General features: G+C 43.5%; 1 protein-coding gene across 7 annotated transcripts in view; it reads left to right on the top strand.

The window, feature by feature from the left end:
• Positions 1 to 12,965, top strand: part of PTPN14 (protein tyrosine phosphatase non-receptor type 14) — a 148,707-nt gene that overhangs the window by 90,229 nt on the left and 45,513 nt on the right. For all 7 annotated transcript variants that reach the window (XM_039881211.1, XM_039881212.1, XM_039881213.1 and 4 more), the window contains 2 exons: positions 6,509 to 6,606; positions 8,897 to 8,964. In XM_039881211.1, coding sequence (XP_039737145.1) covers positions 6,509 to 6,606; positions 8,897 to 8,964 — 166 coding nt within the window. The remainder of the gene's footprint in view (positions 1 to 6,508; positions 6,607 to 8,896; positions 8,965 to 12,965) is intronic.

Genomic DNA, 12,965 nt, shown 5'->3' with positions numbered 1-12,965 from the left:
CCACTCCCTCCCCAGCATCTGGCAGCCACTAATCCACTTCATCTGTATGGATTTGCCTGTTCTGGACATTTCATATAAATGGAATCATGCACTATGTGGCCTTTTGTGTCTGTCTGCTTTCTATTAGCGTAATTTTTCCTGAGTTCATTCACGGGTAGCAAGTATCAATACCTCATGTCTTTTTTATGATTAAATAAGATTTTATTGTACCGACAGACCACATCGTGTGTATCTGTTCATAAGTTGATACACATTGGATTGCTTCCTCTTTTTCCCTATCATGAATAATGTTGCTCCTCGTGGACCAGTTTCCGTGTGAACATGCGTTCTCAGTTCTCTTGGGTGTAGACCTAGGCGTGGAATTGCGAGGTCACATGGTAACTCCGTATTTAACCTTTCGAGGAACTGCCAGACCGTTTTCCCAGCCACTGGAGATGTTTAAGTCAGAGCAGAATAAGTCCTGTTTAACACCGCACACTTTAGGGCCATATTTTCCTTTGAGGCCAAGGATTTCTCCTTCTGTTGCCATGTCTTCCTAGTTGAGGGCGTCACAGCCCGCAGCAGTGAAACTTATTGGTTCTTTTAAAATCCTCCTGGTGGGATTGCTGTAGAGGAATCTGTGCCCAGTAGCATAGAATGGGACAGAAAGAAGGGGTGTCGGGGTATTCTCTCTCCCTCCGTGAGGGAATGAGGTTTTCATTTCAAAAGAGAACCCCTGATTAAATGGTAGGCTATTATTAGGGAGTTTATCATACTTATAAACTGTACTTGGGTTCTCTGTAATTTGTTATAATTAATGCAAGAGTTCAAGAGCAGAAAGCAAGGTTCAGGTTGTGGCATGCTCTTTGGAGCACCTTGCTATCATTGGCTTTTCCTCACTAGTGGTTAAGGCCTGTGTGTGTTTACGTGTATTTAAACAAACATCATCCTTTTTAGGAAAGAATTTCAATCCTTTGACTCACTGAGACTTAAGGAGTCTTGGTAAGAAGTTAGGTGTCTCTGGCAAAATAAAGTGCTGATGGGTGAACGTCGAAAACTTCAGGAGTTGAACTTTTGCCAAGACAAGCTTGTCTGTATGTGCCTGCGTATACGCACGTGTTTGTATTTTCACGCATGCATATGTGTTGGCTTGTGGTGTGAAAAGGCCCAGAAGAAAAGCTTTCCCTTTTAAGGTGATCTCTGTTGAGTTATAGTTTTAGCCGTTTTTTTCCCCCCCTCCCGTTAGATTATTTCAATTTCGCATAGTTGCAGGAAAGTTGGCTTTTTAGTCTGCTCGACAGTGCTGTTTATGTTGACTGTCAACTTGACAACATTCGTGAAATACAAAAGCTCGCAGATAGTGCTTGGGCCAGGTACCAAACACATTATACCTGAACAATCATAAACTGAAAATCTCAGGGGTTTTGAGGGTGCAGGGACAGAGGGAGGGAGGCGGTCAGGTTTATCTGGCTGCAGGCCTGTGTGTGCACTGTTTATCCGGTCCTGGCAGACGGGGAACAGGGTGAGCCACCCTCTCCATTATCTGGGTTTACAGCTGCGAACACGCCATGGAATGGCCAGAATGTACTGTTTCTTTCTCCATCTAAGAGTTAAAATTATGCTCCGCTGCTGTCCTGTACCCCAGAATTCTAGTTCCCTCTTTTTTTTTGTCTTTTAGAGTAAAGGAACTCACACATTCGTTTCTTCTTTGCCCAGTATAATGTCTGGCAGAAGCAGCATCAGAAGCAGCATATATGCTGTGGTATATATTGCGCTGGCCTGGGAGTACGGGGTGCTAGTACATTCTAGCAATATTCTTCTGATATTGCTGATTGTAAAGGAAGTTTTCTAGTGAAGAAATGGCATTTTAAGTCTTACCCTTTTCTTAACAACAATGACAGGTGTGTCCCCCCTCCCTTCCACATCCTTTGTGGAAAGGTTTCACCAACTGAGAATCTCAGGGTGGTATTGATATGACCCCTGTCTCTAAATTGTCACATCCCTACTGGCCATGCACATAGGAAGAGAGAAGTTGGTTTGACTGACCTTGAACTGCAGAGGAGAGAAAGGCAGAGCTGTCTGCTAATCACAGTGATACTGCAGGTCCGTAGTTACAGCTTATAGAGCATTTCACCAGCTTGTTTTTTGCAACGAAAAAGCATCCCACCCCCCCACCCCCCAAGATCTCCTTGGGCAAGGGAATAAAAAGAGAAGTGCATGGGTGATGTGTGCTTGTCATACAGCTTCATTAGGCATTATTAAGGTAGCAGCAGAATGAAGTCTGGGTAACTTTTTTACAATCCGTCATGTAGCTGCATCTTTACTCAATGCAAGGTTCAGTAAAGACCGTGTATGACTCTATTGATAAGCTGCAGTTTACTTTTTAAAAAAATCTGCATTTGGAAATACATACACTTAAGGCCCAGTTCCTGCCTGCGTCTGGATGTAGCCTCTTGTAGGAGCCCACAGCCAGAGACTCTGATCTCCAGACTTGACTTTATGCCTCCGTGCGACTTCTGAAGTTCTTAACAAGTAGTTAGAATGTATAGCTCAATCTTCTTTCCCCTCCTTCTACCTCTGGGGGAAGAGGAAATCGAAACATCTCAGAGGCTGTTGCTGGGAGAAAAAAACAGATCTCAGTTAGCCATGGACCACCTTATGAAACATAAGAAACATACCTGTAATATGTTTTTTCGAAAACGCTCCTTATGTCAGTCTTTGCCTCAGATGCCGTGTCACAGACGCCCTCGTGGGGGAGGGAGGGCGGCTGGGTTATTGGAGCCCTTCTTTCGAAGCCTTGGAATCACAGACATCACCAGGTAGTGGTGCTTTGATGTTCGTTTTCATTCTTCGACTTCAGCAACATCGATGGCTTGCCTGCGCTGGCTGGGAGTCAGACTGCTCTCTCCTCACCTGGCCAGTTGCTCGTGAAGGAAGCCCTGACCTTTGCCCTGTCCGGCCATGCCCTCAGGAGCAGGATTACCTTGGGCAAGTCATTCTCCCTCAACAGTTATCTTCTCTAAAAATGAAATGGTTGGACTTGGCTCTTTGAAATCTTCCCCTTACTAAATAGCTTGGGCTGACTCATGCCATGACAATATATGACCCCCAGAGCTCTGTGGCCTTCAGGATCAAAGGCTTGTTTCTTGCCCACCTCATGTGTCTGCTGTGTCCACTGCCTTCTTTCCCCGGGGTTGAGGCTAACTGAGCTCAAGTCCCCACCTGGACACTGGGGAGACAGAGATGGAACCAGGCTCTAGCTCAGAAGACTTCTGCTCAGCAGTGGCACGTGTCACTTCCACCCCCGTTTCGTGGACCCCCAAGTCTAGTCACAGTGAATGAGGTGGGCGAGTGTGGCAGTCTCTGAGGGCAGGCCGCGTGGACAGCAGTCGCAAACGTTTGGTCCTGTGGCCTCCCATGCTCCTGTCACCACCATCCGTGGTTTATGCTGAGAATGTCGAGTCCACAGTAGTAGCATGGCCCACATGAAACCTTCAGGCTTTCATGTTTTTATGGCTATTTCCTGATCAAGGCACTTTTGCTGAACTGGACTTGAAATGAATGTTTCGTTTATGGGAAGGGTGGGAGAAATATTTAAAGGCAACATGTACTCAGCCTCTGAGTTCCTCACTTCTTACTGTGGTGGTACAGGCCATACATCTCAGAACATCCCATGGAATTTCTCTACCTGAGAAGTATTAACAGACCTGCCAGTAAGATCTAGTTGCTTAAGTGTTTAGATGAATTCCTCACATGTGAATTAGAAACCTTAGTTACATCTGTAAATGTTCAGGGTGCCCTATCGGTGTGACCTGGTGTGGCAGTTTTTAAAACTTTCTTTTCAGAATCTTAGTGGGAGGAAGGAACATGGAGAAGTCACTTATTTTCTTGAGGTTGGATAGAAATATTCCAGATAGACGAGACTCACAGAGCCTGGTTCATAGTATCTGTCAGGTCCCCGCTGTAATGTTTAATATCACTGATAACCAGGAAGACTTTTCTCACCCAGAGAAACCTGCATTTAATCCATGAATTAATCTTCCCTGCAGATTCAAAGCAAAAAACTTTGGAAATTGAAATTTTACCTTGATTCAACAAGCACAATCGTGTTCAGCAGTTCTTAGAGAAAGAGCGGAAACCTAACCTAAAACCGCTCGTTGGACCTCAGCAGTCAGATGATTTCCAGGTCTTTGAATATGAAAAATATTAAAAAGTTTTCCTTGTGAGCTTGGGTTTTCAAAGAGGATCCCTTCGGAAAGTTGGCAAATACTTCCTTTCCTGGCATGCGGATTAGGTTTTTTTTCTTTTCCCCTCCACCCAGCACTGTGACAGGGTGGAGTGTACTTTCATGAAATTGCATGTTTCCAAAATAGGACTCACTGTTACATTTTACTGCTGTTCGAATCAAATTGCTAATCAAAAATAAGCGAAAACCAAACATTCTAGAAATAGAATTTTGGCTCATATTCTCTAATTTAGTCTTCATCTAGGATAGAATTATTATATTTTATAAACGTGCCCTTTGAGCAAAAATGCAGCAGACGGTTTCAGAAACGGTCCGTCTCATTCTCGTTTCCTTGAGCTCACGTAGTAATATTTGCAATCTCGTGTGGTAACGGCACCATATCATTAGCGCCGCTCAGAGTCTCTCGTAGCTTGGGGGGCTTCCAGGAAAGGGCCCCACATTCTTTGGCACCTCGGTTGTGTATTCCAGTAGAAGCTTGCATCCAACCTAAGTACAATACCGGGAATAACCCTGGCATTCCTTGTTCGTGGGTTGGCATTCACTGTCGCCTAGGATGGGATGGATCTGTAGGAGAACTTGCTCGTTATAGAAGGGATAGTTGTAGATGAAAGTTGGCATCAACAGGGGAAGAAAACGAGAATGATTGTTTTGCTGGATTCTATGGATTTCTGTTCCCAAAGGTATCAGCTGATCATGTTCACTTCCAGGGTGGCATGTTGAAAATCTCTAGCTATGGCAGATAATGCCAAGATAAAACATCTTAAAATGTTTTATTTGTTCTTAAAAATTGAATCCTTAATAGTCCACTAGAGAGAAAAACATGACAGCAATGGTCCAGGAGGCCATGAGCATCCCTGCAAGGCACAGACTGTCTCAGACTTCTCCAGGATGTCCCTCGGCCTCTAGCCGACTTAAACATACAGGAAGTGCTTAATAAGTACGTTATATACATTAATTGATGTAGTCAAATGATGTGGAAAGGAAGTAAAAGTTTCAATTCGGTAGTGGACCTCGTAAAATGATTATGAATATTTTAGGTGAAAGAGAGGACGGGATTAGGAAAAATAGGTCTTTTTTTTCTATTACCTATTAAGTTGGACTAAACACAATTTTTAAATATTTCCCAGTGCCTGTCCTTCCAATCTGAGTGCAAGTTTTTCCCACCAGAGACTGACGTGGTTGTCTTTACCTTGGCCAGGCGAGAAGTAGTCGAGACTCCACTGGGCTGGGCGAAGAGCCAGATTATTCCGTCAAGCAGGCGTTAGATCGCCGAGTGAGGATACCCATGATACAAGCCAGAGCCAGCGATAATTAGTTCTCAGTGCTGATTGCCTGTCTCCAAAGGAGTCGGGCTTTGGGTCACTCCAGAGTTCCCTTGATTAACATGTCAAAGCTAAGAAAGAGTAGAGAGTTATGGCTACCAGGAACAAAAAGCTTGTTAGCGTTTGCCAGGAATTAATGCTGGAAGAGTCTGTCTTGCTGAAGAGGTGACTGTGTTTTAAAAGTATGATCAAAGGAAATGAAGTCCTGGAAAGTCAAGGTTTGGGGCGAGGAGATTTCTGAATGTTTAGGTAATTCTAAGAGTGTAATTTTATTGGCAAGGAGACAATACATTGCATTAGCTTCTAAGAGCAGTGGTCTCTTCTGAGGTTTGATGTTGTGTACGGGCACATTCTGTCCATCTATACTTCATTGGTTTGAGATGAAGTACAGATGGACGGAATGTACTTTGGGTTGGAAAGCTCAGTATTCCGTTAGATTAGATTTTTGTGAGTCAGAGACATGTAGGGCAAGCTTGGCCCCGTAGAGTTTTATCCTGCCCATTAGCAGGATTCCAAATATTTGGCCTATTTGTGATCTAGACTACCAAACTTAAGAGTTTAAAAACTGGTGTGTTTCCCAGTTTTTTTTTCAGGAATGTACACTGTAGAACGTAGCTTTGGCGTCTGTGTCGTTGTGGGGGTCAAGGCATGGAAGGCTATTCCGATTCTTGGTCTCTGTTATGAAGAACTGGCCCTTATCAGTAGTTCATCCAGCTGGCCCACAATGAAGTGATTCAGTGAGAATGCTCTCAGACTCAGAGTGAACGGGATGTGGCACCTGCCACATCAAACAAAGATAAACACAGGCAAAAGTCACTTTCCATCTTTTAGAGAGCTGACCTTTATCAATATCACCTGTGTATCCTGCTGTGGACACAAGGTTTTAGAGACATCACTGTGGTGGGAATGTGTCCCAAGTATGTGTTTTTAAGATGATTTGTTCCTCTATTCCCATGAACAGATATCAGTATTACCTGCAAGTCAAAAAAGATGTCCTCGAAGGGCGATTACGGTGTACCTTGGAACAGGTGATCCGGCTGGCTGGCTTAGCTGTGCAAGGTAAGAGACAGTGACGTCCAGAGCATGAAATTCCATTTTCTGTTGGATTATGGTGTGGCTGGCCTCTCAGAAGTTCAGTTTACTTAAAGATCCTTTAGAAACTGTCCCTTTCCATTTCAAGTGATGTTAAAACTGCAGAGTTAGTGATTTTTAGTGGCAGGATGGCGGACTTCTCAAAGCTGTTTGCCGACTGCTCAAGCTTGTCTAATTTACTTTTATTTGAAGAAATAGCAGCTTTCATCCTGACTTTAATTAAAGCTACATTTCAGGGTTTGTGGAACATTTTCTCAGAATTATTTCACTGTCCAATGTCATATTCCGTGGCTTGATGTTATGACTCTGTGACTTTCACATCAGTTTCAAGTGTGATAGCTTTAAACATTATAGTATAATTTATTGTTACACAGCTAAAGAGGTGAATTAAAATGCGCAGTCATAATGTGAAACAAACATGTATTGCATTAAATTTATCTTTCAACCTATCCTACTTAGATTTATTGGACAGCTATTTTTTATCTTGTCTAAATTAACATATATTTTACATATGTTTATATAACGTTACATAGTATTTTACATATATTAACACACAAATAAGTATTACTCTTTATTGAGTGGTGGCTTAAATGTCTTAAGTCATATTCCAAACAAGAAGATAAAAATACAATTTTTAAAGAGAAGTGTGGTTCCCTTTCAGTCATTATTTTCTTTAAAATCAGTTAACATCTAAAAAGCCTGCCAGCTGCCGAGTCCTTGCTATGCGGGCTGTTATTTTAGAAGCTGTGAACTGAACTTCCCGTCCCACACTCTGGACTGCACTTGAATCTTTTGGTTTCTAGAGTGTCTGAAGGGATGGCCTTCCTTTGACCGCTTTCATTCCAGGGTGTTCGCAGGTTAGCAATTTTTGTCAGCCTTCCAGTTCCTGGTAGTAATTCACGTCTGTCGTTACCCTGTGGATGTCCCGACAGAAAATATGTTGTATCCCATCTGTCTGCGTAAAGACCGGAAGAGGAAGGCACGGTAGCGACAATCCGTGGTTATAACAGAAAAATCAGTAAAATAATAGAAAAAGACACCCTTCACTGGGAGAAGAGAGAGAAGGTCCAGTATGTCCCTCGTCTTCAAAGTGGATCTTTCTTTTTTTTTTCTTAAAAAAAAAAAAAAAATCTTTCTATACTGGTCGCTTTCTTTGGTCTCTTTTTTCCCCTCTCATTCTTTGGTCAGTAGTCTTACTATGGCATCCTGGCTATGGGGAAACGCTGGCGATAGCTTTCAGGCTGAAGGAAGTTGGTGAACTTAGTCTGGATGCTCTTCTCACTGGGTCCTTGAAGCTAGCTGTCGAGTGTGATGAAACCACCTCTAGCTATAATACTCGTAAAGCCATTTTCCTGAGAGCTGTTATTGGGCATTAGAAAGTCACATCAACAGAGATATAAGTTGTGATGAAATGTGATAACTGATGACTGAACTTGAAAATAGGCAGAGCGCGTGATCTTTGCGATTCCTGAAGGCCTCACCTAGTTGGTGACTAGTCCTGTGCACGTGCCTTCTCGGCAGTGTCTTTCCGTGGGCCTTCTGTGTGGGCCCTGGCATTCTGTAACCCTTGTTACTTTAAAGTTACCGGAATCCCTTTTCACCTGATGCCAAACCTTTTACATGAAATGAAAATTTCATGCTCCTTTGATTTTTTTTTTTTTTCTTTTGAGAGCAAGTGGGATCAGAAGCAAGGCGTTTATCGATTTATGATACAGACTTGCTATGTTCATTTCGCATGGGCTCAAACATACATGGCGAGATGAAAATAGGACAAAACAGAAGTTTTGGCATCTTGCACCGTGTAAAGATGTTTAGTAGGAGGCATAAAGATTTGCAAGGCTGCTTGCCAAGGGTGATTTACAGTGGGAATTTCCAGCTGCAAAGATATGAAGAGATGTTGGATAGGTTTGGCTCTTCAGTTCTCTAAATTAACCTTGCATTAGAAAGACCCCCGGCAGACATTCTTAAGATATATGTTGATGCATCTTTAACATAAAGGTAAATATGTTTGTTTTAAATTTTAAAAATAGTTTAAGAATTGCTTTCAAATTTCCCCATTCTTTCTAGAAAACACTGATATTGACAGTATTGCTAAGTAAACATGGTAACAATAGCAAACACATCTTGGCACCGTTTTTATTTAATAACACTGCAGAAATAGGATGATGTGTGGAAAAATAAATGTGATAAGTTCACCCTAATTTATTCCATCTTTAATTTCATATGATGAATACTACCTCTCTCCCCTTCTTTTCAGCTGACTTTGGAGACTATAATCAGTTTGATTCTCAAGATTTCCTCAGAGAATATGTGCTGTTTCCTATGGTAAGTATAATTTCCTTTGTCTTAATTTTCTATCTTCTTTGGATGTGTAATTCTTTCCTTTGGAAATCCTAGACACACATATTCCCTGGGAAGGAAAGTCCATCAATTTATAAAGTACAGACAAGTTTTGTAAAACACTGAAAAAGTTAAGATGCCTCTTCCCACCTCCTCAAGACACTTCCCCGACTCCCACCTCCCCGCCACGCCCCAGCATCACTGTCACATGCGCCCTCCAATGCCGTGGGTCTCTTCCTTCCTGGACACACTGAGCTTGTTCCCAAGCCAGAGCCTGTGCATTTGGGTTCCCTTTGCCTGGGAGTGCTCTGCCCCAGATCTTCCTATGACTTGTCATTCGAGTCTTGATTCAGATGTCACCTCCACAGAGAGGACTCTTTTTTTTCCTTAACTATATGATGCACTCCAGCTATCAACCACTAACTACTAAATCACCTTCTCTTTGTTTACTGAAAGAGCTCTTTCAGTACCTAAACTTTCCCTCTCTTGATTGTCAGCTAGAATTTCATCTCTGCGGTCCAAAGCAGGGACCCCTGTCTTGTCCACTGTTGTCTGGCTTATAGCCTGTGCTCATAAAAATTCATTGGATGAGTCATGAAGTGAAATGTCCATTCCTGGGCTAAATTAGGGGTGAGGCTAGGTTTTAATCAGTAGGGAATTTTTAATTGTTTCTTTTTTGGTAGCTTTGGGGTAAATGAGAAGAGTGAGGAAGGATTAAAACAATTGAAAAGCATTGTTAGGGAAGAGTTATATCCACTCCAACATTCTGGCTCTGATTTTAGAAATGGTTATTCACCACTTATTTTTTTGATCAACTGTTTGGCCCAAAGCACTGACTCGGGTAACTAACCCCCCGAGGGATGAACTTATATAAGAAACAGTGCTTGTTCTCAGGGAGACAGCAGACTGGTTGAGTCAGTTGGAAGTTTGCAAAATCCAAATTCAAAGCCAAGTGTAATAAAGTTGTATATCAGGATTTTATGTGGGGGAGGGGTTACATGTGCATGAAAGATTAGGGAAGGTTTAAAGGCTAATGGTATGTGAACTGTGTCTTAAAGGATGGGCAGGATTGCCAGAGATAGAGAGCAAGGAATGATCTAGAGAGACAAAGGCAGAGGCAAGGTGGTGTGAGTGATTGGGTAAGAGTCAGCTGGCCAGTCTGACTGTCACTCAGGAGAGTGTGAGGGACCCGAAGGTGCCAGATGAGACAGAAACCTCTGAAGAATTGGAATGCATGGGCTCCGTCCAGGCCCCACGCTTTGAGAACTGCTGAATTGCAGCAATGAGACCTTTGTGGGAGGAGATCAGATGAGAATCTGTTGTGGTTTCTTGGCAAGAGATGAGAATTAGGTGTTAGCAGTGAAGATAAAAACAAGAAAGCAAAGCAAGAGCTATTTTGGAAGTAAAATGGCATCTGATCTGCTGTGGCATCTGGGAGAAAGTAGCATTCCGGTGACAAAAGTTTTGAGAGGCTAGAAGTAAGGCTCCAGTCATTACCCACAGTCAGTGCATGAGATGAATTTAAGCTGGTCCAAAACTGACTTTGTTCTTACAGGCTAGAGAAGTACTGCCGGACCTGCAACTTCACGAATAGCACTATCCTTATTCTTTTTCCCCCAAAGAAAACAGAAGTTTATGTGCTGGGCCTGCTGGTTTTTGTCTTATTAATCTACCCATTGAATCAACCTCCATTCAAAGAGATGAACATATTACTTAGCAGAGAAATTCTTGACAGGATTTAGTGTCAACACGCTTGAGTCAACATCTCGCACATCTCAGAAGCTCCCCTGAAAAGTCAGGATGTTTTCCGGTTTGCTTGGTGGGAGGAAAGCGAAGCTTCTCTGACTGTGTTTTTTTTTGTCTCAAGCAGAGGCAATGAAATAGGTTCATAATCTTTCACTGTTACTTTTTTTCCTACCTTTCTTTCATTAATGGTCTAAATCACGTAGCCTTCAAGGCTTGGGTGCTGTTTAGAATTCTCAAAGCTGATTATTTTGTGTATTATACCTTTTTCAAAATAAGGCTGTCTCCCCACTGGGCTGTAAGCAAATCAGATACTTAAATAGCATAGATCTTGTTAAATCTCACAGGGACAGACAAATACGGATGTTCTTATACTTGGAGCTAAAACTTCCCTCTTCAGGATAGTAGCTAGTAGTGGCCGAAGGCTATTTGCCTTCAAAGTCACATTAATTAAAGTTTAAATAGAATTAAACATTTAGTACCTCAGTTGCATTAGCTACATTTAAAAAGTGCTCAGGTGCCACCTGTGGCTAGTGGCTACTGCGTTGGAAAGCTTAGATAGAGAACATTTCCAACATCACAGGAAGTCCTGTTGGGCAGCGCTGAAGATGATGTGGCAGAGGCTGACGTCAGTGTGTGCATCTGAATGGTGAATTCCTGGCCTTCGTCGTCAGCCATGTATCTTCACCAGGCCCCCACCCTCCCACCCCCCACTGTAGCCTGTGGTCAGGAGATTCAGAGTATGGGAGTCGAGCATTCAGGGCCCACATCCTGGCTGTCCACTCACTGGCTGGACGAACTTGGGCAGTTTACCTAACCACTTTCTCATCTAGTAATGAGGATAACAAGCCTAATTCGGTGTGAGGATGGAAGGAGAGAATGTGTGTGAAGCTGGCACATGTTTAATCCTCAGCAAGCGTTTATTGTCACCTTCATCGTCGTTGTCATCAGCATTAGCATTCTTGCTACCAGCATTATCTGTCTCTGTCGTGCAAGCCCGAGGATGCTGCGGCATGTGCCTTCCCGGCAACAAGACTGTAGGCTACATCTTGACATGTAGGCAGGCCGAGGACAGGCGGAAGGTGCAACCAGCCATTAACCAGCGTCGCACAATTACAAACTCTTGTTCGACAATATGAAACTTACATGTTGCGTATTGAGTTGAGTTCAGTAAACAGTTATTGATCGTTTACCGTATGTTGAGAGTTTACAAGCTGGCATTGTATGAAAGCCCGGTGAAGGGCCCCAGACATGATAGGGAGAAGAGCGGCTGACCTTTGGTGCCTAGCATCTCGCAGAGGACGGAGCGAGGGCAAAGGGTACGATGAGCGTCCAAATAACCGTGTAAGAAGGATGGCAGGCAGACTATGGGAAAGGCTTTAAAAGAGAGACACGGAGTAGGAGAGGAAGGCCCCGAGGCGGGGTGGTTTAGATTCAGCTCGGGGGAATATGGAAGTCCCGTGAAGGAAATGGTAGCCGAGACTGGATCTGAAGGACAGAGTGGCATTTCGCATGATGCGATGTGATGGGCAGGGCGACTCTTCCAGGAAGGGGCGGCACACGTGCGAATGGAGATGGAAAGGCAGTCTGTCTTAGGAAGAAGAGTGTGCCTTAGCCCGTGAGCCCCTGAGAGAGAAGTCCCGGAAGAAGTGGCCCGGTCACAGGGAAGTGGTCTGCGTGCCAGGCCCAGGTGTTGACCTAATTGAGTAGGCAGTGGGGAGCCATGGCAGGTTGTAAACTTTCTTCTTGGTTCCAGTAGAGCTTTCAAAGAGAAGAATGCATTCCTTTGGTGGGGGAGGGAAGATGGGATGAATGGCTGTGTTTGATCTTACAAAGTAATAGAATTTGTTGAACGGCATTTCTGCAGCAGAGAAAAGAACAAAGTTAAGTACACAAGACGCTCCCCAGGTGTGCAGCTGTGTACAGGCGTGCACGCTGCCATTTTTCATTTGTGCAGGGCCACTGTCACTCATCTCTGTGGCAGGAGCACATAGCTCGGGGAGCCCCCAGATGCAGATCGAGGCTGTCGTGTGAGCACAATAGCGGAGGGTTACCTGTGGACATTTTCTTCTTTAAAAGTAGGAAGCAGAGGTTTAATGCCGTACTTTTTGATCTTCATTTAATCCTTTTTTATTTTACTCTGTTGCCTCATGCCTTTCATTAGCTTTTTAAAATGAGTATTGGCTTCTTACTACTACTCAGTACCTAGATGCACGCACACCGCACGCAGCTAAACCTAAGCC

The sequence above is a fragment of the Pteropus medius genome, unplaced genomic scaffold (genome assembly GCF_902729225.1).
Source record: "Pteropus medius unplaced genomic scaffold, Ma_sr-lr_union100, whole genome shotgun sequence".
Taxonomy (NCBI): domain Eukaryota; kingdom Metazoa; phylum Chordata; class Mammalia; order Chiroptera; family Pteropodidae; genus Pteropus; species Pteropus medius.
Note: the sequence above shows the minus strand (reverse complement) of the source record. Positions and strands in the feature narration are given on the sequence as shown.